This window comes from Fusarium fujikuroi, chromosome FFUJ_chr05, assembly GCF_900079805.1.
Source record: "Fusarium fujikuroi IMI 58289 draft genome, chromosome FFUJ_chr05".
In the NCBI taxonomy this organism is placed as follows: domain Eukaryota; kingdom Fungi; phylum Ascomycota; class Sordariomycetes; order Hypocreales; family Nectriaceae; genus Fusarium; species Fusarium fujikuroi.
Genome location: NC_036626.1, coordinates 3,017,539 through 3,045,312, shown reverse-complemented (window position 1 = coordinate 3,045,312; position 27,774 = coordinate 3,017,539). Strand labels below are relative to the sequence as shown.

Sequence of the window (27,774 nt, the reverse complement as noted above, 5' to 3'; positions counted from 1 at the left end):
TGCGTCTAAACGAAAAAGGTCATAGATGTCTCGTGTCTCTCGGCACGAGAGGTCCGCTCTGCCAGTGCGCGAGTGAGGGTGTGAGTGCTGAGGGGGAACGGACAGGTACGGGGGGCCTTCTTCTTTGGGAGATTCGCTTCTCTTCTTTAATCCCTCTTCCCTTTGGTTCTATCCTTTCCCCAGATTTCGCAGTCTGTCCGTCTGTGGTGTTGATAATCCTCTGTTTTCTTTTCCAGTGCTTTGCTCATCGTTTGCCTTCTTCCTAACCCAAGGGAGGACATCGGTGGCACTATCAATCGTTTTTTTATTTAGCTTCTGGTCGCTATTTATCTCTCGCTCAAGTCACACAATCGAGTCCCGATCGATCGAAAAAAAGCACTCGCAGAGTCTACGCGATAATTTCCAAATCAGACACTCGCTTTCTGTTGAGTTGTCCGACATCCTTCTGCTCTCGTTAAGAAGGAAACTCTTGCGTATTCAGGGGAGATTTCTAGAAAAGGGACAATCTTTTCGGATCGAGGACGCGCAAACTGTTTTGCTGCCCACATTCCATCGCCCTTTTTCACTCGATTCAACTATCAATCAGCAGCCTAATAAAACGGTCGCTATCAACACCACGCAAATACACCTTTAATCACCGACAACAACCCAAGTCGCTCGCTTGCTGGGTTGTTTCAACTGTCGTTTTTGTGTCCACTCGATTCAACAGCAGTCGCTACCTGTTCTCGACACTTGAACGCCTTATCTACTCTTAATATCCCGATCAGATCATACCATAATACCGAACCCCTAATTCGAGGGCGCTCTCGCATTAAAACATCAGTTACATCTGTTTTTGCTCGACTATTTCATATTCATAATGTTGCGATCTCTTGTCGTTGCCGCCCTTTTGGGCGCTAGTTCTGTCGCTGCCGTCAAGTGCACGCGCAGCAGCCACTGTCCCGAGGACTCGCCATGCTGCTCCAGTAAGTTACCTTCACGAACTTGATGATATCTGATATCTGACATGTATCAGCCTATGGTGAATGCGGTGTTGGTGCGTACTGCCTGGGTGGTTGCGATCCTACAATGTCCTTCTCACTCGACTCTTGTGTTCCCGCCCCCGTCTGCGAGGATCGCAAGATGAAGATGAACTCCCTCGATTCAATTGTCGATATCGGCAAGTATCTTGGTGATTCTTCAAAGGCCGACTGGGTTGCACAGGGTGAGCCAGTTGTTTTCCAGAACAACGTTCTTCTTACCATGCCCAAGGACAGTGTTGGCACTCTGCTGTCTTCTACTGTCTACATGTGGTATGGTAACGTCAAGGCTCGCTTTAAGACCAGCCGTGGCGCTGGTGTCATTACTGCTTTCATCCTCTTCTCTGACGTCAAGGATGAGATCGATTATGAGTTTGTTGGTACAGAGCTCGGGGATGCTCAGACCAATTATTACTTCCAGGGCATCACCAACTGTAAGTCGTCCTAGTGTCGTGTCACACAACAAGGTAGCCCCTTGTTCGTGGCACAGCCATGAATTCTCACGTGATTGTATGTTGTACCTGACACGGCTGACACTTCGATAGACGAGAACTCGGAAAACATTACGCTGTCTGATACCTTTGCCAACTTTCACGATTACGAAATCCGATGGACCCCTGACAAGATTGAGTGGTGGGTTGATGGCAAGCTCGGCCGAACTCTGCAGAAGAGTGATACCTGGAATGCCACCTCTAAGAACTTTGACTTCCCCCAGACACCCTCCCGTGTGCAGCTTTCTCTGTGGCCTGGTGGCAAGGAGGGTAACGCCGAAGGTACTGTAGCATGGGCTGGAGGTCCCATCGACTGGGATGCTCCCGATATCCAGAAGAGTGGTTACTACTTTGCTACCTTCTCCGATGTTGAGATCGAATGTTACAATGCCAAGTCTGGTCCTGGCACCAACTCGGGTACTAGTTACTGGTACAAGGATGCTGCTGGCACTAACGACACCATTGTCGACGGTGACAAGAGACACACCATTGCTTCTCTGATGGCCACTGGTGAGGACATGGACAAGGGAAAGAAGGAGGACAAGAAGAAGGATAGCAAGGACGATGACAAGGACGATAAGGACAGCAAAGATAGCAAGGACAAGGATAAGGACGACGACGATGATGATGAGCCCGCCACTATTCCTGGCGGCAGCAGCGGCGCGCCATCCAACGACCACGGAGACGACAGCAGCGATGACAGCAGCTCTGGGTCCGGTTCTAGCAACACTCCCTCAGGCAACCCCGACGGCGACTCAAATGATACTGAGCCCGCTGACACCACCAACTGTCAGACCAACAGCTTCAACCAAGACTGCGCCAGCTCAGACTCTAGCAAGAGCAGCAGCAGCTCAGATGATGGAAAGGGTTCCAACGCTGGAACACGGAACGGCGCAAGTGCCCTGGCCATTATCATCGCCAGTGGTGCTCTGTTCTGGCTGTAGTCAATGACTTTGACGTTTGATGCCGGTCCTGTAACTCCTCCCATCCATTAACCTCTCTTTTTTTCCCCCCCTTACCACTCTTATATAGCATCTCGCCGCACGTTTCCTGTTTAGCATTTTATGACAGTCGGCATTGAGATTTTGTATGTAATTTCTTCCCTTTCATGTGTCCATATTCTGTTAGTAGAGGGACAATAATGGTAAATGGGTTTGCATGGGCTTCTTTTTAAACGAGGTATTTTACTTGCTTGCCGTGCATGTGATGATGGCATGTGAAGAAGACTGGGCGGCTTGGTCATTTAAATATGTGATCATCCGGTCTATGCGCCTTGTTATGGAGAAGATGTTGTTTGGGATTGACTAGAGAGGATGGGTCAGACAGACTCCTTCGGATTTGATGGCATGATGAGGACATCCGTGTTAAGATGGCAGATACTAAAATCTCACGTGCCTGCAAAGGATTACCTAGTTTGGGTGAGAGTAAGGACAATTCGACCTGTCAATAAAAGCAAAAGAGAATAAGCATAACCATTAGTCAAAGCGTTGAGGATCGAGACAAACCATGGCCTCAAAGAATGGCCAACCAATTCAGCCCTACTCTGACAGTCTGAACATAGCATCATTTGGCCGGAGAGAAAAAAAAAAAAAAGGTCTCAAGGGGCTGAGCGTTTGCTTTTTTACCGCTGATCCAATCCCTTCTCATCTTGGCGGTCTCCTATAAACGCGAAACCCCCTGCATCTCAGCTCTAAGCGCTGGAGTCACTATGCTCTGAGCCAATTGTTATGGGGGGAGGATCAGTGGTGAAACTCGACAGGTGTGTTTGCTGACTGTGGCATCCCGTTTCGTTTCATGTTGCCGTGAACATTCACTGGCTAACAGCCCTACAGCCACTGTAGCACAGCCCCTACAAGAGGTACATACATTACCCCTGATCAGCGGTTGGTTGATCGCTGGCTGTTCTTCCAATCACTGACGCTGCGCCTCCACTGAATGGAATGGGCATGTTCGCCTTTTCGCCAGTGAACAAGGCTTGACAAGAGGGATTTCTCTTGTTCCAGTGACTGTGCATCTGCATGGATCACAGTCCTTTGTGAGAATGGTTCACTACCTGGTCTAGGTCTTCTGAGGCTGAGGCTTACATCTGTAGCTATATATGCTCAATCCCCAGCCGTTGATCCTTAGTCACTCTATTTCTCACAGCCGCAATCCTTTTTTTGCAAACCTCAGCCTCCCTTGATTAAAACTACACACACTTAAAAAGATTGGACTGGTTCCTGTCTCTTTTATAGACTTTTCTGGCTTTTTCAAACTTTTGATACCCCCATTCGATATTGATTGTCGATCGCTGATACAGTATACTACCTTATTGTATCAGACTCACTACTACGTACGACGTTGCAACGAAACAACACAAACCCAAAACAAGACACGCTTCACACAACAAAGATGAAGTACACTATCGCTGGCCTCTTGGCCTCTCTCGCTACATCTGCCTCTGCGCTTCCTAACATCGCACGCAGCTCATACCCAACCGCCTCAGCATCTTCATCCGCTGCTGCTCGCATCCTCCTCGGAAACTCTGGTCACATCTACGTCGCCGACTTCAGCCCCAAGACGGGCAAGTTCGAGCTCACTCTGAACCAGGAGATCGAGGGCGGTAACTCGTGGATGGCCTACTATGACCCCAACTTGCTCTACGCCGTTGACGAGAACTCTGACGAGCTGAGACTCTTCAACCTTGATCTCGAGGCTAACAAGCTTACCCTCAAGACTAAAAAGGCCGGAAGTGTCGGCGTTGTTCATCTTGAGTTCAACTCGGACAAGACACGCCTTGTTGGTGCTGCTTATGGAAATGGCACCATTGATGTTTGGAACACTGAGAAGGGCGGCCTGGAGTTTGTTAAGACTCTCAAGTCTCCTGGAAAGCTTGGTCCTGACAAGGAGCGCCAAGCTGCTTCTCACCCTCATCAGGCCAACCTCGATCCTTCTGGCCGCTACTTTGCCGTCAATGATCTCGGCACTGACTCTGTTGTCATCATCGACTCCAAGGACGACGCTTACAAGATCGCAAAGAACATCCCCGTCGAGGCTGGCTGCGGTCCTCGACATGGTGTCTTCTACCCTCGTGGTGGAAAGAAGGCCACTCACTACATCGTTGCTTGTGAGCTGAGCAACCAGGCCCTCGTCTACTCTGTCTCCTACGAGGAGAACATCCTTGCTTTCAAGCACCACCAGTCTATCTCTACCTACGGCAAGGACGCGCCTGCGAAGGACCCTAAGACCGCTGCTGTTGGTGAGATCCTTCTCGCTCCTAACAACAAGGACGTTTATATCTCCAACCGTTTGTCCGGAAATGAGACCGACTCTATCGCTCGCTTCACCATCGCCGAGTGCGGAACTCTCACTTATGCCGATACCGTCTCATCTGGTGGTCTCCTCCCCCGTATGATGAGCTTCAGCCGAACTGCCAAGCACGTCTTTGTTGGTAACCAGAACGGTACCAGCGGTCTCGTTGCTCTTCAGCGAGGTGCTGATGGCAAGCTTGCTGAGAAGCCTGTCGCTACCCTTCCTGGGTCTGCGTTCGGCGAGCCTTTGTTCGGGCCTCAGTATGTGCAGCAGATCCTCCTGAACTAAGACCGGAGATGTTCACTGTACTATTTCTTCTTCTTCTTCTTCTTCTTCTTCTTCTTCTTCTTCTTCATGGCGCTTTTGGTGTTTCTCGGGCTTGATAGACCCTTGGAATCGGGCACATTGTTTTTTAAAAAAAGATTCTTGTTTGTTAGTCAATCAGATAAATTGACATTTGCTCTATACCCTGGTATCAGAAAAAAGATAACGCCTGTTCTTCGTGATGAAAACCCTGTTGCACATGTGATCCTATACTGTACTGTAATCCGTATACTCATATCCCACTTAATCTGAACTTGAATCGCTCGCCATGCCCGCTCCTCCACGCCCTGATGTATCTTCCAGACTTTCTTTGACATGTCGATACTCTTCATCTAGTACATCTGGATCTGTGCACTTGTAAGCTGTCTCGAAGTCGATGAGAACAGCATCGCCATCCTGTCTGATGAGGAAGTTGTGCTTGTTGATATCGCCGTGTACGATGCCTAGATCATGCAGCTTTTGCAGACTACTCTGGCATGTGGCGAGATCTTCAGGTTCTGCAGTACGAGCATTGTGAATCTCTTCGAGGAGGAAACCAATGACTCGCCTGTTCTCGTGAATATGGCCGAGAAACTCAGGACCGATGCCTTGGCCGTGAATCCATTCGTACGAAGTCGTCTCAGCAGCGAAGAAAGGAATCTCCCATGGAAACTGCGCAAACTTTGCGAGGACTGGTGTCTTGAAAGCAGGATGCGATACGCGATAGAGCGTTTGGCGCACACGCTCGATCTGGCGGAGCTCGAGATGATCTATCATAACATCATGCCAGACATTTCCAATCCCGGGCAAACTGCTTCTTCTCGTCTCGCAGAAGAAAGGCTTCCCTGTATGCCCGTCCTTTCCGACACGGCCCTCGTTCCAGTCTCCCGAGGGAAATACAGGGAGTTGAGGGAGGAGTTTTGGCTCGTATGTGCGATGTTCAGGGTCTATGAGACCCCCGTCTAGTGTGACGTATCTTACGTGAGCGCCGTCGACGAGGAAGCGATACTCGCTCTTCTCGTCTGATTCAGGGTCTGCGAGGACAGCGAGAAGCCTGACGTTGTTGTTATGTTTCATGATACAGTGATCTTTAAGTAACCATAAAGGTGAATACCCCTATGGTTATGGTTATGGGTATGGTTATAACAGGTGTATATGTATATCGTAGTGATCAACACGCGATACAAGAGGTTGATGATAACACGTGGGGGTTATAGCAAGCCACAGAACCACGTGTGGAGCTGATATGTTGAAGATTGATGATTTATAGAGAGAGTGAGCTGAGCTGAGCTGAGCTGAGCTGAGCTGCGAGGAAGAACGAGTCTTTTTATGATTGAATAGTCTAGTCTATGGAGGGGCTTGGATAGCCTTTTACAGGTCAGGTAATGCAAAGCGTGCACCTGGACTGAACTGAAAGTGAGGAGAGCAGAGGTGGGAATTGCGCTTTGACTCGTATATAGTGCCCCAATACTACCTGTACGGTCGATAATTAAGCGGGGGGTTCAGTTCTAAACGAGTCTGATGATTCTAGCTAGAGCTGATGAGCCGTCGATTCTGGCCGTGTTGATCAACCTTGGATATGTACTGTAAAGCATCGTAAATGCATGTATGTATCCGTTGCATCATGTTTGCCAACGAACGGGTGGTCAATACATCCTCAGCCCTCTCGGAGAGTCGACTTGGGGCCATTTCCCCTCTGTTGATCAACTGCTGGATAGGGCGGAGACTATGCCCGGAATACACGGATTAGTGCCGATAGGGACGTGTCTACTGCTGTAGCTAATAATAAGCGATCTGATAGTATGGGAAACTCTTTGTCAAGTGCTCATGACGATCCGCTCAGCCGAGTCATGGCCCTGTCTGTCGTGTAAGTGAGGCGGTTTCCATCCCCCTGAATATTGCCATGGGGGGGGGGGATGACAGGGGTAAGTTAAAAAGCGCTTAACTTTTGGAGTGAAGAAGAAGAAAGAAAGAAAGAAAGAAAGAAAAAATTATTAGTGCAGGATGATATTGGAGGTTATGCTGATGTTAGTTGAGCCTCAAGGAAAAAGCAAATATGATCATCATGCGCCATGACCCTTCTTTGGCTATGGCTTCAGCTCTAGACTACGGATGGGTTGGGATGGGATGGGATAGACAGAGTGACGTGATGGATGTACTTCTCCAGGTTCTTAGTATGTACAGTATATACTTGGTCGATATCATGTTACATTGTGATCCCCAATTGGTATATTCTTTAGCGACACAACGTGCGTGCATGCATCGTTGAATGGTGTCGTACGATTGGTAACGAGACGTTGATCGAATGCCTCAAATGGTCGATTGATGCGTTGGCATTGAAGCCACGGCAGACGTCGTTTGGTTCTTTGTTCCTCTCTCTATTTATTTATTCACTCATCTTTCTTCAACTTGTTATAGTTCTGCTGCTCAGATCAAGCCCAATCTGTCCAATATCACATCAAGTGACATCTCGACAGCCTCATATCATATCATTCATACCAAATCACTCTCTATTCTCACTACACACTCTACCTCAACTCACATCGCACAGCATTCTCACCCCCCGCAAGTTCAACCGTAACAGTAACCATCGCCGCACAAACCTCGCCTCGGGATCCATTGATTGGAACATGAATGCACGTCTTAGTAGTCTTACTCTCACTGCACTCGTCGGGCTGCAGCGCCTATATGCACGCAGGCATCCCTCCCTCCTTCATGTCGTTCCTCAAGGAAACATCTCTCTCACACCATCCATGTCCAATTGCCTGCCATACACAATTTCTGCCTGATCCCGTTATCGTATGTAGACGTAAACTTAAATATCCTTCTCTTTCTCTTCAGGCCTCATCCCAAAGAGATAAGTATCTTGTCCTGCATCATGTTTTGTTGATTCCGGTGTCGTTGGACGCCCCCCGTTTTGCACTTTTATTATACCAATGTTTTCGACTCTGTTCTATTCGAGACCGACCTGTGAGATTTGATGTATATCCCTATACCCTTGCCTCATCTGCAGGCTGCCCGACCCCATGGACCCCCAGCCGTTCCTCATCCACTCACGAAGCCCTTCAGTCATATTAGCCCATATCCGTATCCATATCCCACTCTTATAAGGAGACAATTCTCTGATAACCCAACGACGAATAACAACATCAAGATCGGACTCATTGTGGGCTTCACCCTTGCTGCGTTCCTGGCTATTGTCATCACCTTTTTGTACTTCTACTACAGATCTGCTCGGTTTACTTTTAGGAAGAAGAAACATCGTCGGCATCATCACCACCACCATCACCATCATAGGAGGCATAAATCGATGAGCAGTGGAGGCTCGAGACATTCTGATAGGAGTGCTGCTCCTGCGGACGATGCACCTCCGCCTCCACCTGATAAGCCAGCAGATGGGTAGTAGGGGGAGTAATCCTGTCTTTTGGTGAGTGATTACTGTACTCGTACTGTTGTATATCCGAGAACGAGGCTAACGCGTGTTTAGATTTCTCTATTTCATGTATATGCTTTGAGTGTATTAGTGCTTCGTTCTTTGACTTCCAAAAGTAGAGTCCGTGGGCATCATGGTTGTGTAGTTGGATTCATGTATCGTATCATTTGTATTCTATCAGCCCGTCTTTGAGATATTCATAAGCTTCACTATTGTCTCTTCCCAGTATATCGTACAGTCTATTTCTCTTCATATGCAATGATCTAACAAACAGAAACAACATCCCTATGCCGTCTATGCCAACGATGTCCAAACAGGAAAGGATAATTCAGTCCATCGTGTATCTGAGGTGCGTCCATCTCATTCGGTGGGTGGAATGGATGTAGATGACAAGGATTGGGCATCTGAAATATCGGCTCCGGTCTTCGAGGGCCTGAACGATGATGTCGTCGTCCGTGGTGAAGCCTGTGATGTCGGCAGTTAGGGTGGTGATGGACTCCATGGCGGTGATGTCGCTCACGACACTCAAGCTCGATATCTTCAGGGTCACCCTCGACACTTGCGTTGAGATGTCCTATGATATGACGCCGACGGCGCGAGTGACGATGATGGTTGCGTCTCTGACTGCTGCTCGTCCTGAGCTGCTTGAAGATGTTCCAATTCCATACAAATAAACCAACTCCGATGACAGCGGCGAGGAGAGTCAAACCGACGACTATTCCTATGATTTCCGGAGCTATGTCTCGACGATTAAGCTTGTGAAGGGCTCTTGATAGGAGATGTTTGAAGTCGTGAGTGTGATTATAACCTTGAGTTGCTGGTTCTGTTGTGATACATGGTACCAGGTCATTATGAAGTGTATAATTGTGAGTGAGACTGATGGAAGGCATCGTGAATGAGAGAATGTTTATGAGAATGGCACGTATAACACATTTTTTACAGAAAGAAAGATGGCGAATCTAATGTCTATATACTCAGGGAATGACCTGTTTCCTCAATTGCAGCAACATATCTTGTCCAGCATCATGCCTCGCCAGTTGAAACTGACAATCAATGGCTGATTTCTTTCTTTCATCTCCTGCAAATGCCCAAACATCTGCAAGGCACCGATTCCCCATGCAGTCCATCAAACTTGACAGCATTCTTTGTCGTAACACATATAAATTCTAGAAGATTGTCTAACACGTTTGCAAATACACAATAAAATAACACACCCTCAACCTTGTACCAATGGATTGTATCATCGCATCTCCCTCCTCCGGTCTCTCCGTCGTCTTCTCTCCTCCGCCTCAACCTCTCCCTCCATGACCCCCCTGATCTGTCCCAACGTGCTCCCAATGACATCCTGCAACCTCCCGCCCTTTCTCACAAAGCGATCGTAAAACTCGCAGTCCCGATGTTTGGCGCCTCTTGCGTTCAAGGAGATTATCGTGCTCGACATGGCCTCCAACTCTGTCTTGAGGGTCTTGAGATCTAGGTCGCGCTTGTATCGGCGTTGACGACGACGGCGGCGGCGCTCTTCTTTGTCTTCATCGCGACGAGGCTCGTAGGGTTGAGAATAGTAAGTCTCTTCTGGGAGAGGAGACTCGTAGTATGGTTCTGCAAAGGTAACGCGGTGGCGACGTCTCTTTCGACGTTCTTTATCAGATCCGTATTTATCACCGTCATCTTCGACATCCCTACTCCTCGGCGCTTCTCTGCTCCTCTCCTTATCTTTGTCTCTCTTCCTCTTCTTATCCTTCTTGCGATCGTCATCTCTTCGTGGCTGTTCATTCTTGCCACCAAGCATACCGAGAACGAATTCAGCTACACCACGGAAATCTTCGGGGTTGATCTGGTTTCCGCTTCGCGTACCATCGCGAGTTCGCTTCTCAGAGGATGATTGACCCATGGCCTTTCTGGCGGCAGACTTAGCAGCGGATTTGGCCAAGTTCTTTGCGAATGTCTCCATGAAGCTGGGATCCTCGGGAGGTCGAGAGCGTGAAGACTGGTCCTGGCGACCAAAGAACTGCTCGGCAAAGCGGTCCATTGGTATATCTTCAGGTTCGTCTCTGAGATGGTTCAGAAGAGTCTTTGATATAAAGTAGAGAAGTATGGAGCAAAGATGATGCTCGTCGTCGCTGTCGTAATCGTCGTTTTGGCCTTTGGGGTTGTCCTTGGGTACAGACTTTGTCTCGGCTTCAACCTCACCAACTTGTGTCTCTTCTAGTTCGTCCTCAAACTCTTGCTTGATCTCTGGGTCCTTTTGAGAGATCGAGTCGTGAGCTGCAGCAATGCCGCTGCTTTGTCCCTCGACTGCTTCTCCAGACCTTGACGAAGGGTTATCCAGGTTGTAAATATGCTCAAAGAACGCTAACAAAGAGAGTAAAGAATAGAGAGAAAGTGTGCAGGTTAATCAGGCGAACGACTTGTGTAGCGGATATGCAGTCGCCTATATATGCATGTATACTCTGTGACACAACACTGCCATAGTGACAGCAGCCACCCGGCAGACTCTCGACTATTTAAACATGTCAAGGTTGAAGATTACAGTGATTTTGTACCCATGAGGTACCAAGTCAGGTGAGTCGCGTCAGGTTCGTGATGGTTGAGACTGAGGATGATACATTTATAGGCCTTTGGTCACGCGCCTATTGCGGCAATGCAGGAACATGACCGCGCTGAGACATGACCATGACCAGAATCCTGCACCAAATGATCGTCTTCTTCCTCATAATATTCAGACCTGACTAGAAGAGATGATTAAGTTCCATGTATTTTTAAATGCCTAAATTATCGTGATTGACTTCATGTCAGGCTTGTCCATCAGATGCTGGTGTTCTCTGATCTCAACCTGGAACCCAGCCAACCAGCCTCCTTGCTTGAGGCCTTGCCACGACCTAGACTATCTTTCCAAACGGGCTGCCTCATATTTTCATGCCCTCTATGCTATTATTCGTATCCCATCCATGTTCCAGACGCCTTGCGACTGCACTCATGCCACAGCCATCATGTCTAGCAATGAGAAATTTGCAGAAACAGACCAAGCAATGCACGCAGCAGATATATGCGCTCCGACTAATTAGCTCAATAGCTCCTTGATATCTTCGATACGTTGGAGCTTTTTCTCTTCATCACTCATCATGCCCAAAGAGGTTGCACTGTTTCAAATGTTAGCTGTGCTCTGATACTCTCACCATCAGTGATACTCACATGAACTTCTTCCGCTCCTGGACCTTCAGCATCCGCTCCTCCACACTTTCCTTGACCACAAATCTCTTGACTTGTACCTCCGACTCTTGTCCCATTCTGTGTACTCGATCGATGGCCTGAGCCTCGACTGCAAAACTCCACCAGGGATCCATCATGAATACTCGACCAGCTGTCGTCAGATTTAACCCGACACCTCCTGCACGCAAACTTAGCAACAGGATCGTGAACCCCTTTCTCTCGGTAAACTCGTTAAGTACAGCCGCTCGAGCTTTCTGGGCCATGGATCCGTCAAGTCGCAGGAATTTGATGTTCGCACGAGTGAGAGCTGGCTCGATAAGGCTAAGAAAAGACGTGAACTGAGAGAACACCACAGACTTCATCTTGGGATGTTCTCGTCTCAGATTCCGCAACTCGGACATTAGTGCAACAACCTTTGCTGAAGAAGCATTGACGCCAACCCGTTGCAGGCTGATCTTAGGCTTCTTCGACATCATCATATCAGGGTCATCATCGTGTCGAATGACCTCAAACAGGTCACGTTTGTTGATGGGCTCTCGACAACTAAAACATCGAGGCACTTCGCCCTTGCCAATCTGATGCTTGATGTAATCAAGCAAGCACTTTTTACATGCAGAGTGCCAGCACCCAGTCACGGTCTGATCATTCATCGGCTCTTCAAAACATAGAGGGCATTCATTCTCAGCCTCATCACGGATCTGTTCCAAGGCATGAGCACCGAAGGTCTGGTTGGTCTCCTTCGAAGCCTCATCCGTCTCCGCCGTGAAAGAAGTGATAAGCGATTCGAGATCCATATCATCTGCCAGTCCAGCAGCGGCATCAGCAGCAGCTCCAGCTTCTTCTTCATCTGCCACAGTATCACGATTGCGGACTAGAATGGGATGGCAGCAAGATTGGCGAAGACGCAGGATCTGTGCAAAGATGGTCGTAAAGGCTTTCATGACAGTACCCGCTTCAACATTCTGCGAAAACGTTCGTTTCGCTTTGTTGAAGATGTAACTATACACATCTCTTTCCGTTTCCGATAGCTCCACATCAACAATTTCGACTTGCTTAGGTGGTAGGAGCACAAGCGGTTTGCCGTCGGGTGTTTTCATGTCCTTTGTACGTCGTAGGACGAGAGGCTCTAGCACTGTTTGCACAACATCCAAGGCCCGCATAAAGTCTCCCGATTCAAATGGCACAGTAATAAACGTTCGCCAGAACGAAAAGTTGTTCCAAGGCTCCACGCCTAGGAATCTGACAAGACTAAACAAATCTTCTAATTTGTTGACGATGGGAGTTCCCGTCAAAGCCCATCTATGGTAGGCTGATATTTCATAGCAAGCCTTTGCAGTCTTGGATGATCTGTTCTTGATATGGTGTGCCTCGTCGATAATAATGCGGAAGAACTTTAGGGAGAAGAGCCCGTTGTGAAAGCTCTTGTCTCCCTTTCTGGCAGCTATGCTACTGAATTCGGATAGAACAACTCCATAACTGGTAATCACTAGGTCTGGAGCGTTGGACGCGTTGGAAGCACAGCAGAGTGCCTGCAGATTGCTTGACTTCTCGTTGCCGTAGTATAACTCAATCTTCATCGTTCCATCCTTGGAAGCCTTCGCCGCTTCACTTTGCCATTGCGACAGTAGCGACATGGGGGCAATCACCAACGTTGTGCAAGGCGCATCAAGCACCGATTCTGAGTTCTTGCCCAGTCTGGTAAGCTGATTCACGCTCGAGAGCTCAACAGCTGCTCGGCGAGCTTCAAGTGCGATCTCGGACCTGTGCGTGTGTACCAAGCTTAGCATTTGGATGGTCTTGCCAAGACCCATTTCGTCGGCAAGAATACCACCAAGACAATGTTGTTCTTGAACTGGGAAGTCAAGGGACAAGTCGCCAGAATACGGATTAACGTAGAACTTTGGCTGTCCCTCAACCTGAGGTACATTCTTATCATCGACATCCTTCAATGGCCAATCGTACTCCTCCCAAAGAGGATGCATGGATGGCTCCCGGTTGCTTTTCTCGTCCTTCTCTTTTGCCATCATCCAGTGTAGCGCTTGTTTTTGATATGATCGCAGTGTCATAGCAAAGGTATCTGCTGGCTCCGCCTCAGGGGTGCTGAAATCGAAGGACTGAGCCTTCTTGTAAAGTGCATCGAGCTGATCCTGTTCCAGCTCTTCTCCTTCTTCGGTCTCGGATGACTGGGATGAGTCGGCCTCCTTGCCGTTTCTATTTGCGTCCCCATTGGCCTTCTTCGCCTCCTTCTGCTTCTGTTCGTCTTGCTCGGCAGCTTGGAGTAGCCCCTTACGGCCATCTTCGGCAGCAGAATTCGACATAGTGGGCTGTAAGTTGATCTCTTGAAACAATTTAACCAGAGCGACTTGTCGCAATCGAAGTGTTTTCTCATCGTTTGTCTCGTTTTGTTCGAAGAAAGCAGCCGATCGGTCGTCAGCGAGCTTGAATGAGCGGCTGAAGAAGGCAGAGTCAAGCAGTGAGCATCGCAACTGTAGAAAAATCGTGTCATTCGTTCGGATTCTCTCAGGGGCGTAAACCACAGTTCCTTCGAATTTGCACACCTTTTCGTCGATCAGAGCTGAAACCCAATTTGCTGTCTCCTTCGCTAGCCGTCCAACTTCTGATCCGTTTTGGGTGGTGAAGCGCACGATTACATCGACTCGCCTCGCAGCGGCGGCGGCAAATCCTCGTGAAGGTGTAACTTGTCCGGTCTTTCCCTTCCCTCTGACAGATTGGGGTGGCTGTAACTTTTGTCGCTCGATTTTCACGGCATCGCCATGCTTCAACACGTTAACTCCGCTCCGTGTAGCCCATCCTTCAACACCAAACGCTCCTATATATCGTTGTTTCGGCATTCTCTGGCTTGTCTTGATACTTGGCTTGCGTTCATTGGGGACACTTGGTGACCGACTGGAGCTGGTGGTAGAGGCAGGCCTTAAGGGTGTTTTCCATGGTGGCTTCTTCACAAATTTCTTGTATGTTCCATCAAAGTACATATTAACCGCTCGTTCGAGATCGTTTCCGCAGTGGTCTCTTATGGCCGAGAGGACGTCAGTAGAGACCTTGTCCCCGACGAAAGCTTCGAATGTCTCTTGATCAAAGGAGACAGACGACTCCTGTTGGAGCGCCGGTGGCCGTGACGGAGATGTTACAGGGAGATCATCGTCGTGTGTTTCGCCAAAATTATCTTTGTATTCATCTTCTTCCTCGACATCGTCCTCATCTTTAAAGAACCGTTTCGGCTGCGATAGTGGGGACTGGTCATGAGAGACAGGGTCTGAAGAAAGTTCGTCTGGGTCTGCAAAAAACCTTCGTCTTTTCGCGGGAGGTTCTGGATCTATATGATCATCTGGGTGCTTTTTTTGGTAAGAAAGAGTCATGACTAAAGACCTTTTCTCATAGAGCGTTTGGCCAAAAATGTTGAAGCCCCCCAAAAGAGCTCCTTGAGGTCGGAGCTGGACTTTCTGGGAGACGCGACAAACCCCTGCAGGCGCGACTGCGCGTGGAAGTGTCACCTGATCCCGTGTTTAAGTGGTTCCTTTCATCTCGTCATGTCGTGTTCATTGATGTGGCTCATGCTGTGGCGCGACGGAGCTCGACGTCATGAAAAATTCACTGAAGGCGATTGGAAATCCGACGTCTATGGGTGGCCGTGTCTAAGTCGCAGGACCGTCATGTTCATTGTATCACGATCAATTGTATTGTTATTGAGATGACAACAATCGTATTTCAATAATCGTTGAGGACTCATCATCATACAATGTATCGCCCAAGACTGTTGGGCCAAAATCTTCGGGGCTTCACCCTCGCCCGAACATGTCGTCGAACATATATCACAGATGCTGATGTTGAATCTGCGAGAAGATACTGTTTGACACAGTTACAGTAAGCTCAATTGTATATCCAAGGGGTCTTCTCTAACAGCCCTTAGAAACAGCGACTATGATGCTCATCTCATTCGCCGCTTTGTCCCCTCTCCAGTACAGGACACCTACGCTGCTCTCCGTACCCTCAACCTTGAGCTTGTTCGCCTTCCTGAGCTCGTTTCTAACCCCACGATTGGATCTTTTCGAATGAAGTTCTGGCAAGAATCCATTGACAACACTTTCGCGGGTCGTCCCCCTCGCGAACCCATCTGCATCCTCCTTCACAAGGGCCTACAAGATCTGGAGGCCCGTGATGGCAATTCCACCAAGAAATCCATAAAATTTTGGATCTCAAGATTAATTAAAACGAGAGAAAAGCATATGAAAAACAGGCCTTTTGCCAATCTGGCGAGCTTAGAAGAGTATGCTGAGAATACATATTCGACTCTCATGTACACGACATTAGCATCGCTCCCACTGAGATCAATGCATGTTGATCATCTCGCAAGTCATATCGGGAAGGCCTGTGGTATCGCTGCGATCCTACGTGGCATTCCTGTTCTGGCGGCACCTCCTTCCCCAGTAAATACACCTTCTGGACAAGTTCCAGCTGTGCGAGAGCCTGCGCTTCTTCTGCCACTGGATGCTATGGCTGAAGCAGGAGTCAAAGAAGAAGAGGTCTTCAGGCAGGGACCCAATGCACCCGGACTCCAAGATGCTGTATTCCAGGTCGCGACACGAGCCAATGACCACCTCATCACGGCCCGAGAGATGCTCAAGCGGCTCAAGGCAGGAGAGGATCCAGGTCACGAGTTCGAGCATCAAGGAGAAGCTGAGCATTTCTATACCGAGGGCAGCGATACATTGAGAGAGATCCGACAGGGATTTGGAGTGCTTCTTGAAGCCATCCCTTCGGCACAGTACCTGCAACGTCTGGAGCAAGCAGATTTCAACCCATTCGCTGTCAAGACAGCTGGCTGGAAACTGCCATGGAGTATCTGGCAGGCCTTGTCCAAGGAGCGAATCTAATATGTAAAACCACCAACTCGAGATATTTCTCGACTGTACTGTATCGAAAAGCCTGTAACATAGGTAGAAGGCATCGTTTTTAGTATATCATGAATGACGCTGAAATCGATGACAATCTAATAGTGCATCAGGTGGTTGGTGTTGTCGAATAGATGAATGCCCCACTCGCCCGCCATGAGCTGCCGCATGGAGGTGGCTAATCCTCGGAGCCCAAAATTCGAGATCCGCCAGAAATTCTGCCAGCTTGGGCGACATCAAAATATTCCGCGACAATACCATTCTTATTGTAGATGTCATCACCAAGATGCTCTACGAATTAATCGCAATTGCACGGGTCCCTTCTCTCTCTGCACATGCATTAGAGCTAACCGAAATCAGGTCCGACCAGGCAGCCTCTCCGAGGTGAAGGAGTGCGTTCCTCACATCGAATCATCAACCGATCTTAGCTAACCAAAGCAGGATCGCCCAAACCGTCGGTTCCCTCGTCCTCAAGAATGGCGGTGTCGTCCGCGGTCTTGCCAACTGGGGTGTCTTCTCCCTGCCGAAGCCGATCTCAGTGCATCAGATGAAGCACACACACGGCCATTACTTCGTCATGCGATACGATGCCGCCTCAAAGGTCCACCAAGACGTACGAAATACATTGCGCCTCGAACCCCGAATGATTCGTGCCGCCCATGTCAAGCTTGGAGACGGAAAGCTTGAGTCATTAGCCAGATTTGGGCCGCCCAAGTGGAAGACGACTGGTAGTGAGGCATAAGGGGAGAAAGAAAGATTTGAAGATATAAATGGACGACAAACGGCTTTAATAGTGATAACGAAGGATCAGGAAATGTTCATGTAGGATACATGAACGATTCTCGAATTAGTGTAAGCGCTGGAGTCCGAGAAAAGACTCAGCCCTATGCTCAGGCATCACACGATGCTGTGTACAAAAACGACGCTGCGTCCAAAGACAGCAGCCATGGGTGTATGAAATATTATAGAGCTCCAAACTATCATTCCCTCCATTCTGTATTTGTCGCGTTTTCAAGGACCTGATAGGTGGACAATTTCATCAAAGGTTCAAGACACAAATCACACAGAAGAACAGGTAACATGAATGTGTTCTATTCTGTTACTGCTTGTCTATCATAAGTCATCAATTACAACCACACCAATGGCCCGGGTGCTCTTGGTTAACGCCGTCCTTCTCGAAACGCAACCCGCTTCCCGTATGTCCGGTTGGCGCCTAAACGATGTGCCCTGCCTGTATACTGTGGTATGTGGATATCGGAATCGAAGTTGCAGGAGCCCATGTCTTCTATGAGCTCCGTTGCATGTTGTGAGCCAATGAGTGTGCCGCTTCCCTAGTTGTCAACGTCCATGCCATCGGTCTTACCAATACCCTGCTCACGACACCAATCCACAAAGTCGTCAATCACACTTGGCCACGCTCCATCCTCGTTCCAAAATGATAGCGACTCGTCAGATAAAGACTTGAGGGCAAACTCGAGTGTCATGTTCCACATGTCCTTGTTGACCGAGCGAGTCCACTTGTCATTGAGGAAGGACTTCCACAGTTCCAGCCAGTTGCGGTTTGATGTCTTCCACTCCATACCCGGAGGGGCAAATAGGATGTCCCAGTAAACGAGCGCAGTCTCAAGGTTCAGTGCTTTCTGGTCGCCATCTCGACCAGCAACAAAGGTATGTCTATAAACCTTTTTGAATAGAGTCGTGTCAGAGGAGAGGGATTTGGTCAGTTTTCGGAGATGGGCGGCATGCTCTTGATGTGTCGTTCCAGCTCTGTTTCAAATCAGCAACGAATTCACAAAGGAGTCTGCTCATGTATTGCATTCGGTGTCAATAGCAGGGCTGAGTGCATTCTTACCCAGTCACTTTCCAGCCATCAACGTAACCTTTCCTGGTAATGACACCCACAGAGGGAGCCTGGAGAAGTTCAAGCGCAACAAGTAGCTCGGCGTTTTCGATGTTGACTTGTAGCTTCTCAGTGAGGTATGACATTGTGGAGTCGAGCTCCAGTTTGTCTTTTTCATCACTAGAGTCTAGTTGAAGATATAAGCTAATGAACCTGACGGATTGAGAGAACCAAAATACCTTGCAGCTGAGAGAATAGCTTGTCTAGCGATACTTCCAGAGGGGACGGGCCTTTGGTGTCTCCATTGGATGAAAAGAACCTATTCGATATATGTTAGTCGATACCGCAAGGTAATGTTGAATAACGAAGGGGTTTGAGCAAAGGGCCGGTGTAATGGCCAACAATAACTATGCGTGCTGCTGTGGCCATCTCAGCCAACACATAACACAACTATTGAACACCAAGGTGATATACCGAGATTTCGAGTTATTTGGTGTTTGTTCAGATTCCGTCTGATGAGACGATCCAGGGGTATCATTGCCAGCCTCCTTGGTAGAGGACAAGATAGGAACCCCGGTCGTGATGCGCTTCTTGAAACTTTTCCATCCCATCTTCTTAGTTGGCCGGACTGTGCTTGAGTGACTACAGTAAGGTCACAAAGCGCCGAATGATCAAGAGCCCTGAAGAATCGGAGGGATTGAAAGTTTTGTAACAGCGTAGGAAGCGTATGTACAAGCCCTGTCATGGGTGCCAACTACTTCAAGATCCCCATGATTCTCATCTGGGAATTTGATAGAAGCATAAGCACCGCATGTCCTCGAGGTAACGTATTCAAGACCCCTCAATAGCACCAGATCTACAAGTAACCTTGTCTAAGACTATCGGCGTCTTTGTCGGTCATACTTTGCAAATGAGACGGGCAATAGTGGGCCAGGAGACAGTGACAGGATGGATACAATGGGCAAACAATAGCCGGAAGCTGCTCAATATAGCCATATCCGCATCCGGATGTAGCAGAGAGCATTGTGCCAGTAGACATAGGCGACGTGTATCATGACAAGCATAAAGAATAGGAAAGACGGCAGTAACTTACGTATCGACAGCTTCGTTGAGCTTGAAACCGGCATTCTTGAGGTACTATTAAAGTGGATGTTAGCAACGCCATACCATACAATCATGATGATACAACTCCTGGCTAAATAGGCGCCGCTGAAACACAGGCCGATGCATCTATAGCCCAAGCCATGCCGTGTAGAGCAGTAGGTTGTCATGAAGTTTATCCGTGTCAGGGACCAGCTTGGTTCGCGATGATCGACATAGGTAAGGGAGGTGAACGCGGAAAATACGTACACGGGTAGCTTGTCGCTCTGATTGACCAGTCAGAGCTACGAACTGGGCGATGAGAACCTTTTGCTGGGCAGCAGATGGTGGAGGCATCTTGACGGCGTCGGATTCGTTGCTAGTTGGCAAGGTTCTGCAAGGATATCGAAATCGAGTCGCCAAGCGGGCTGTTGGGATACTCGAGTGTCGGCCGATACGGTCGAACTGTTCCACGGAGGATGCTCGGGGTTAGGCTCCTAGTGGTGATCGAACGGTGAAGATGCTTGGTTCGGTCGTGGTGAGATGGCGCAGGATGAGGGTCGGAGGATGAGGAAGTGTTTATCGGAAGGAGTTCCCCATGTGGAGGTTTCGCCGCTGCGATAGAATTATGTTCGGGAGGGAAGGTGGAAAGTTGTAGTTGGAGACGAAGAAGAAGTGTAGATGGAGGGGTTGAGCTTTCACTTCGCGACAAGGCTGCGATCTTAGCTGATGGTGGGGTTGAAGTTTAGGTGATGAGCGGGGCTTGGCTGTAGATGCCTTACGGGGGTATCCGCAATTCACTTATAAATGATATGAGATGTCTTAGATCCCTTGACTGATCAAATCCATGGTAAAAGAAAATCTTACCGTCAATAAGACAACTTATAATACGCATGAAATTCTCCCTTCAATTTCGTTTATAGGGTTTCGTGAATGAACATAAAAAGCCTAAAATCCGATTATCGGCTCTGGGCCAGCAGTAGTAGAGTTATACCTCCAGGTACCTTAGTCAAGGTTCTCGGATTCTGGAAACGGGGAATTCCACACGTGAGTCTACGAAATACCTTATGCATAGCACTTTAGTTGGATTTTTTTTGGTCAACAGTGAATCATGTGCAAAATCCAGATGATTCTGTACTTGAAGTATTTCGTGGAGATGAAGTTGTCATCCCTAGGTGTGTGATGTGTGGTGCTACCCTCGCACTGTATTTTATATCTCAGCTCTAGTTCCAGCGTCTTATAGTGGATATCTACAGTGTAAATCTAGGTAAATATAGCGAGAGTCCCGCCTGTGTCATGACGTCTGGGCCCCGTCTAAGCACTTGACGCGGTCTGGTTCACGACGCGTTCCCAAAAAGATTGATATCAATAAAAATCACAAGCTCCGACGTCCAAGTTGCAACACCACAGCAACCGCCAAACAAAAGGGACTGAAGATGGCATCACCTCGCACGAATGAAGAGGAAGACATACAAATTGATCCAGCAGAACCTCTCAAGGGCATCGTCGTCTGCTGCACAAGTATTCCTGCCGAGCATCGTGTAAGTACCGTTCAAACTCGTCAGTCTATCATGAGTCCTGTTTGCTGACCCATGATGCCTAGACCAGCATCGCTTCCAAAGTTGCCGAGCTTGGTGGTATTCATAAATACGATCTCACACCCGACGTAACCCATCTTATTGTTGGTGATTACGACACACCCAAATATCGCCATGTCGCTCGTGAACGCCCCGATATCAAGGCCATGGATGCCGCCTGGATCGAAGAACTTAGCGAGATATGGAAGAACGACGAAGAGATCGATTATCGACAGCTCGAGAACAAGCATCAACTCAAGCCCCTAGAGAAGCGAGGCATCGATCCTACGGTCCAGCCACAACGAGGAGAGCCAGCAAGAGATTCGCTGCTGATTTGTTTGACTGGCTTTGGCGACCAGAGGGACGAAATCGCAAATAAAATCACATCGAACGGAGGCTTATATACGGGTGACTTGACGAGACGGTGCACACACCTGATCGTCAACAAACCCGAAGGCAAGAAATATACTGCAGCCAAAGCATGGGGCATTCACCCAGTCACCCTCGCCTGGCTTGAACAATCTATCTCTCGAAGGATGATCTTGGAAGAAGCCAAATTCGACCCGACCTTACCTCCCGAGGAGCAAGGGAAGGGTGCATGGGTTACAAGAGAATTGAAACGTACAATGAGCAAGCGATCAAAGTCTGCCATTGCAGGTGGCGCTGAGGAGGGCCCTAGGAAGCTCAGGAAGACTGCCAGCATGAAGCTCGGTTCGCAGCGTAATAACATCTGGGGCGACATCCTTAATCGATCAACATCAAGAGACTATTCCTTCGCTCAGGAAAATAAGGAAGACGGAAACCAAGCTCAGGTTCAACAGCCACAGCATGCAGGAGCTCAGCCTGAGCCACCAGCTCCTATAGTCCCAGAAGAAGACCAGGGTATTTTTGGGAGTTGTTTCTTTTACATACATGGATTCAACGCACAAAGAACCTCCGTCCTAGAGCAAACACTCGTCACCCTCGGGGCTATTATTTGCTCATCATTAAATGAGGCCGCTCTGGGAAGAACCCCAAAGCCACCTCGCAGCCGGTTTCTGATTGTTCCTCAGACATCTCAACCTGACACTCACCCTCAGGAAACTTATGATAGCCTCCATGTTGTGACAGAATACTATATCGAAAAGTGCCTTCACAACAAGCAATACTTTGACCCCGGGGAACACGTTCTCGGTCGGCCATTCACATTCTTCCCTATACCAGCATTTTCGGATCTTATCATATGCAGTGCTGCTTTCACAGGAATCGAGCTGAATCAAGTTGCCAGAGCCGCTGTTCAGCTAGGAGCCAAGTTTGATGGAGAGTTCCGTAAAACTACAAGCGTGTTAATTTGCAAGGACATCACTTCTATGCGCAAAGAGAAGTTGCGTGTGGCTCTGAAATGGGGCGTTCCTGTTGTTTCAGCAGATTGGTTCTGGGAGTGTATCCGTACAGGCTTCAAGGTCCCTCTCGACGACTACATATTCCCTGAGATTAAAGAACGATACTCAGAAACCTCTCAGCCTGAACCTAGACCAACCTCTAGAACCGCCCCTGAGGCACGATTGCATCAAAAGCCCATGCAACGCACTCACTCAGAACCGGTCTCCAAGTCAACTAAAAGTCATATCATGAAACCTCGACACGGCGCTGGCGTCGATACTTCGGCCTTTGATCATAATTCACCTGAAAAGGTGTCTCGAAAAATGACGGCGAAACCTGCCTCAGTCATCTCACCAGACTTTGTCACAGCACGCACTCACCAAACAACAACGAATAGTCTACCTAAGGACAAGGACTTTGACTCACCTCTTGCTGAGGTTCCTCAAGCGCGTCTAAACAGATCTCCGTCACCCACCAAACATACCACATTGCCTCGCACTCGCTCCGATCCCACGAGCAAAGTTAACCTCACAACTTCGCACACTGAGGAAACAACACACAATCCTCCAACTCCGCAAGAAAATATACAGCAAGCAAAACAACAGGAAAATGCAGAGCAAGCTCGTCTTCGCGCTAAAGCCGCGGAGCGCCAGGCCCTCTCCTCAAAACTTACCTCACTCATAGAGACCACGACACCAAATCTCCCCTCCTTCGCCTCCGATGAAACTGAACAGCCAGCCCCAAGACCTCGCAAGCGTCAGCTATTCGGCCGTGCCATCAGCAATGCCTCCAATGCCAGTAGTGTTGCCTCCCGCTCGGCGGTTGAGCTCCACGACGTATTTGGCGATGAGGACAAAGATCCAGAAAACCAAGAATCCGAGCCCCCAGCAACGCAGTTGGAATATCGTGATGACAAGGCGAAGGAATGTCGAGCTGCTCTGATGAGTCGTATGATGGGCAGCGGTGGTGTTGAGGTGAAGGCAGCAGCGTCAGCAGCGACACAAAATATAGGACCAGGACCAACGCGAACATTGAGAAAACGATAGGGATGAATATGTAGAACAGGATGTATATGCGTCATAATCTGTTACGAGTTTAGTATAAACGGTCTGTTTGATTCGGGAAGAATATGGTATTTGCCACAAGGAATACGACCTCTCTTGGAGATGAGCCCTGTCTATACCTTTGCTTACAGACACGAATTTCGGCGACACATTGCGAAACGCTTAGCTTAGTGGCTACGAAAGAATTGAAAGGAAATTGAGACCATTTGTTCAGTTTAACCGACTCAAGGTGTAGTATGTAATATGAGAGAACTCCTCTCTAATCTGCTTTTCCTTTCCACCCATCAAGTTCTCTTTTCCATCCTTTGACCCCAAGCCAAGAAAAACAATCTTCCGATGAGCACACAAAATCCAGTGTTGGCTTGGTGCTAAGTGATATCCTCTAAAAGTAAAGAAAAATACTAGAAACGATAGGAAATTGAAACAAATCAGATCCTGATTAAAAGGGACACAGGAAGCAAAGCGCCATGTTTGTCCCTCAAAGATGGTCGCTTGCAGTCAACAACTTTTATTCCACCAACTGTTGATTAGAATCACCTCGACCGGGCAATTGTTCAGAAACCATGGAATCCCACGTATTATTGAGTTGCTCACTATTATCCAGGTCAGTTCCCAACTTTGTCACAATTGTTCTCAGGTGTTACACTTACGGGGCCCTCTTAGCCATTTTCATACCCCTTTCTCTACAGAAGAACAGGAAGCGGCGCATTGTACGTGCTCTTGGAAAGGACGCCATGACATCTCCTCGAGGCTTGCCATCCGCAGCAAGCTCTCCGGCATCCTTTTTCATAATGATGTGAACACGAAGTGCTTCGATACTCCATTCCATCTCCTCAATCTCTGCGAGGTTGACGTGGAAATCGATCTCGTCCCTAAACAAGCCCCATTTCGCAGGTTTCACGTCTTTGAGTACTTGGTGTTGGAAACATTGTATCTGACCAACCCAGGTCCAATACTGAGTGACATTGATATGGCTGGTATACAACCGAGTCTTGACTACAGCAAGCCGCCAATCGTACTTCGTGATGCTACCTCCGCTGCATGAATCTGTGTCGGACCAAGCCTCGAAGTGAAATTCGTCATGTACGGGGCTTCCATGTGTAGGCGGCATGTATTTCGGCTTCTTGTTGAGGTGGGTGCTGAATGCTGGCTGGGGCCCAGGGGCGGGGACCGGCGCTGGCGCTGGCGCTGGCGCTGGCGCTGGCGCTGGATAGCTTGGTGGTACCTGGCTAGGAAGAGGAGAGTGGTTGATGAATGAATCCTCTCGGGGCGTAGTAGGAACAGAGTGCATAGACTTCCGCTTTTGGAGAGGTTTAGGTGTATTGCTAGGGCTGCCGTGACTCAAGCGCGCCTTCATGGCTCCCGAAGGACGTCCGATGTTCTTGAACCCATGCTTGTAACGAAGACTAGTGAGCTTGGAGTCATGGTAGAAATCGTGAATTGTTCGTGGCAGGTTGAAGTTGTGACCCTGCGTTTGAATTAGTTCGTGAAGTCGCTGTCGCATCCAGTCAACTGGTGATATATCAAGGTTGAACTTTTCAAGCTCCGATATTGTCTCCGAAAGGCGAAATAGTGTGTCGTATGACGTTATGCCGCCTTTGCCGGCCTGGATGTATCTTTTCCCCAATAACTGATAGGGACTGATTGGGCCCTTTTCGTGGAATTCGAGAATTTTAATACCGCGGTTGACCTGTCTGCCAATTTGATACTTTGAAGAACCACCCTTATCCTGCTTAGGGCCTGCTTCGATGGCAGCCTGGTGTTTCTCACGCCATCGAGCAAGCTGTGGCTCAATGAGTGTCTTGACGTTAGGCCAGTTGGCCTCCCAATACGGGTGTTCCTCGTTAATCTTGACCAATGGCACCCCGGCAACGCATTCAGGATAGGTGTAAACATTTCCGTCGTTCTTGAGGACCATGTTTTCTCGGGTAATCTCTTCCAGTGGCTGGGCAGGAGGAGATTCAGGTGGCTGCGATGAAGGGTCCAGGGACAGAGATGGTGGAGTTGGTCTTCCTCGATCGCTGGATGGAGGTCGACTTCTCACATTGGCCGGCGTAAAACCAGCAGCTACGCGATACTCCTGTGGAGTGTGCATTTGCTCAGGCTCTCGTGATATGTGAGCTGAATTAGAACCGCGATAGTCTCTGGCAGGGCCATCGAGCTCTGTTGATGGATGGAGGATTTCATGAGGACTGCGGCGCAGAACACCTGAGGGAAGCACAGAACGTGGAGTCTCCAGGGGCCTGGGTTGAGGATATATCAGTGTCGGTAAGGGCGAGTCCACGGGGTCAATCATTCGTTCCGGGGCATAATCCGACCTGGAAGCCGTTGTCGGCCGGCTTGGGGGTCCTGGGGGAGGTCCATAGGTCGGTTTGTGGGACATTTCATGAGGACGTTCAGCGATTTGGATTGGCGCTACCTCGACAGTCCGTTCTGGGGCCTTCGCGGCGATCACATCATGGAACCTTTCGTTAGGTCGATCTGGGACTTTCTCGGTTTGGTGTTCAGGGCGCCGTTCTGGCTGTGGTGCTGTGTTCCATGCTGCTTGACGCTCGGTCTGTGGCGTAGGTTGAGGCTCAACTGGTTGTTTAGACTGTTTTTCGGGTTGCCGTTCATATTGTCGCTCGGGCTGTCTTTCAGTTTGTCTCTCAGACGGTAGCTCAGGATATTGTGGAGCGGGCTTTGGTGAAGGTGGCCGATAGGGCACAGAAATCTGTTCATCGACTCGCCGAGGTTCTGATTGACTTGTTTGCTCAGACGACCTCGGCTGAACTTCAACGGTCTGGTGTACTGTTTCTGAGGATCGGTCTGCAGAAGTCTCTTGGGGTCCATCCTCCAGTTGCTTCTTCCGTTGTGCCCTCTCCCTCGATGCCAGTATGTCAATTGTGTCTCCTGAGGAACCATGGCATCCCTGGCGATTCCACTCACAGTTGCCACACTTCTGGAAGAGATCCCCGCCGACAATGATGCAGTCGTCAAAGGCGCCTTGGTTCTTATCACAAGACAGGCATCTCTTGGCCTGTATCGCCCCTGTCGCTTGAATCATACAAGAGAGCCATTTGACCCCCTTCGCCTCAGTTCGCTCGTAAATGCCTGCAAGATGTGTAGTGTTGAAGCGTCGTCCTCGGCGGATCTTGACGGGTCTTCGTATTTCCAATTCTTGGATACCCTCAACCCATTGGTTCCAAGGCTCTATTTGTTCCACGGGTCCAATCACATTGCCATCAGCATCAACAATATCAACGAGGCTCTCGGCTCCCCTATTATCGTGGTGCTCAACGCCTTCCATACGATCCTCGTCGTCGTCTTGTTCTTCTTCTTCAGGTCTCTCTGCTACCACTGCAGTTCCATTAGTAGGCTCTACTCGTGGGGTCGTTCCATTAAAGCCCGAGGATACCTCTGGCAACATTTCGGGTAGAACAATGCCTTCTGATTCTGGTCCAAGATGGTCTGGGACATCAGGATCCTCTCCTCTTTTTTGTCTAAAGAATCGACGCATTTTGAACCAAATATCATGGAGCGTTTCTGTTCTCTTCTGGCGCGACGCGCGGTAGTCCTGCTCAATGCGCTCAAGTCGACTGGCCTTCTCCTCGCACTCATCCGTGGTGCGTGCCAATTCAGCCTCAACTTTGGCGAGTTCCCTGGCCAGTCGAGATTGAGATTCTTTCAGTTGACTTCGCTGTCCTGTAAGGTCACTGAGTTTCAACCTGACTTCGTTAATCGAAAGCTGGAAATCCTTCTCAATCTTTTTGTTTTCTGCATCCTTCTTGGTGCGAAGATTAACCCAAAAATTGCGTTCTGTCTCATCCCAAACAGACTTTTGCTCCCCCTCTGGGAGAGAGTCCCAGACATCTTCCCCTGTGGCCATCGTGGGCCCAGTGGTTCAAGCGACTGCTTATCACGGATCTGCAATACCAAGAAGACTTTAAGGTAGGACCAATATCAGTCAAGATGCAGTAGAAGCTTTGATGATTGGATGCATGAACTCGCTACTGTGTTACACGTGACGGCGTCTGGCTTAAGGGAATGAGCAAGCCGCAGACGGGCGAACGCGTTTCACTACCTAGGTGTTGTGCAGATGGTCGCAGGAATTTGTAAATCAGTGGCTCTGATCCGATTGCCCAAAGGCTGAAATAGAGTCGTGGGGCGCGTGCTGAAAGCGGGCTGTAATCGGACTAAATCACCCCAAAAGTC

The 27,774-nt window shown here is 48.9% G+C and overlaps 11 protein-coding genes; 5 read left to right on the top strand and 6 right to left on the bottom strand.

Moving 5' to 3' along the window:
* Window positions 1–859: 859 nt before the first annotated feature.
* On the top strand, window positions 860–2,454 carry FFUJ_07686 (probable cell wall glucanase (Utr2); the record flags this gene model as incomplete). XM_023577966.1 has 3 exons in its annotated part: window positions 860–965; window positions 1,016–1,453; window positions 1,565–2,454. 3 exons carry the CDS (start codon window positions 860–862, stop codon window positions 2,452–2,454), a joined length of 1,434 nt encoding a protein of 477 aa, XP_023430944.1.
* Window positions 2,455–3,901: 1,447 nt separating this feature from the next.
* Window positions 3,902–5,089, top strand: FFUJ_07685 (uncharacterized protein; the record flags this gene model as incomplete). The annotated part of the gene is made up of 1 exon (XM_023577965.1): window positions 3,902–5,089. One exon carries the CDS (start codon window positions 3,902–3,904, stop codon window positions 5,087–5,089), a length of 1,188 nt encoding a protein of 395 aa, XP_023430943.1.
* Window positions 5,090–5,368: 279 nt separating this feature from the next.
* On the bottom strand, window positions 5,369–6,181 carry FFUJ_07684 (uncharacterized protein; the record flags this gene model as incomplete). The annotated part of the gene is made up of 1 exon (XM_023577964.1): window positions 5,369–6,181. One exon carries the CDS (start codon window positions 6,179–6,181, stop codon window positions 5,369–5,371), a length of 813 nt encoding a protein of 270 aa, XP_023430942.1.
* A 2,619-nt stretch (window positions 6,182–8,800) lies between these two features.
* On the bottom strand, window positions 8,801–9,427 carry FFUJ_07683 (uncharacterized protein; the record flags this gene model as incomplete). The annotated part of the gene is made up of 1 exon (XM_023577963.1): window positions 8,801–9,427. One exon carries the CDS (start codon window positions 9,425–9,427, stop codon window positions 8,801–8,803), a length of 627 nt encoding a protein of 208 aa, XP_023430941.1.
* A 350-nt stretch (window positions 9,428–9,777) lies between these two features.
* FFUJ_07682 (uncharacterized protein) lies at window positions 9,778–11,084 on the bottom strand (the record flags this gene model as incomplete). XM_023577962.1 has 2 exons in its annotated part: window positions 9,778–10,889; window positions 11,081–11,084. 2 exons carry the CDS (start codon window positions 11,082–11,084, stop codon window positions 9,778–9,780), a joined length of 1,116 nt encoding a protein of 371 aa, XP_023431495.1.
* A 514-nt stretch (window positions 11,085–11,598) lies between these two features.
* FFUJ_07681 (related to RAD5-DNA helicase) lies at window positions 11,599–15,124 on the bottom strand (the record flags this gene model as incomplete). XM_023577960.1 has 2 exons in its annotated part: window positions 11,599–11,677; window positions 11,730–15,124. The coding sequence occupies 2 exons, from the start codon at window positions 15,122–15,124 to the stop codon at window positions 11,599–11,601; spliced, it is 3,474 nt and encodes a 1,157-aa protein (XP_023430940.1).
* A 380-nt stretch (window positions 15,125–15,504) lies between these two features.
* Window positions 15,505–16,639, top strand: FFUJ_07680 (probable ribosomal protein MRP17, mitochondrial; the record flags this gene model as incomplete). XM_023577959.1 has 2 exons in its annotated part: window positions 15,505–15,629; window positions 15,676–16,639. 2 exons carry the CDS (start codon window positions 15,505–15,507, stop codon window positions 16,637–16,639), a joined length of 1,089 nt encoding a protein of 362 aa, XP_023430939.1.
* Window positions 16,640–16,943: 304 nt separating this feature from the next.
* On the top strand, window positions 16,944–17,399 carry FFUJ_07679 (probable ribosomal protein MRP17, mitochondrial; the record flags this gene model as incomplete). XM_023577958.1 has 3 exons in its annotated part: window positions 16,944–16,973; window positions 17,018–17,049; window positions 17,099–17,399. 3 exons carry the CDS (start codon window positions 16,944–16,946, stop codon window positions 17,397–17,399), a joined length of 363 nt encoding a protein of 120 aa, XP_023430938.1.
* Window positions 17,400–17,988: 589 nt separating this feature from the next.
* On the bottom strand, window positions 17,989–19,934 carry FFUJ_07678 (probable SCRO protein; the record flags this gene model as incomplete). XM_023577957.1 has 5 exons in its annotated part: window positions 17,989–18,424; window positions 18,510–18,684; window positions 18,737–18,816; window positions 19,591–19,634; window positions 19,848–19,934. The coding sequence occupies 5 exons, from the start codon at window positions 19,932–19,934 to the stop codon at window positions 17,989–17,991; spliced, it is 822 nt and encodes a 273-aa protein (XP_023430937.1).
* Window positions 19,935–21,013: 1,079 nt separating this feature from the next.
* On the top strand, window positions 21,014–23,562 carry FFUJ_07677 (related to S-M checkpoint control protein rad4; the record flags this gene model as incomplete). XM_023577956.1 has 2 exons in its annotated part: window positions 21,014–21,118; window positions 21,181–23,562. 2 exons carry the CDS (start codon window positions 21,014–21,016, stop codon window positions 23,560–23,562), a joined length of 2,487 nt encoding a protein of 828 aa, XP_023430936.1.
* Window positions 23,563–24,226: 664 nt separating this feature from the next.
* FFUJ_07676 (uncharacterized protein) lies at window positions 24,227–27,448 on the bottom strand (the record flags this gene model as incomplete). Its single annotated transcript, XM_023577955.1, has 1 exon — window positions 24,227–27,448. The coding sequence occupies one exon, from the start codon at window positions 27,446–27,448 to the stop codon at window positions 24,227–24,229; it is 3,222 nt and encodes a 1,073-aa protein (XP_023430935.1).
* Window positions 27,449–27,774: the final 326 nt, after the last annotated feature.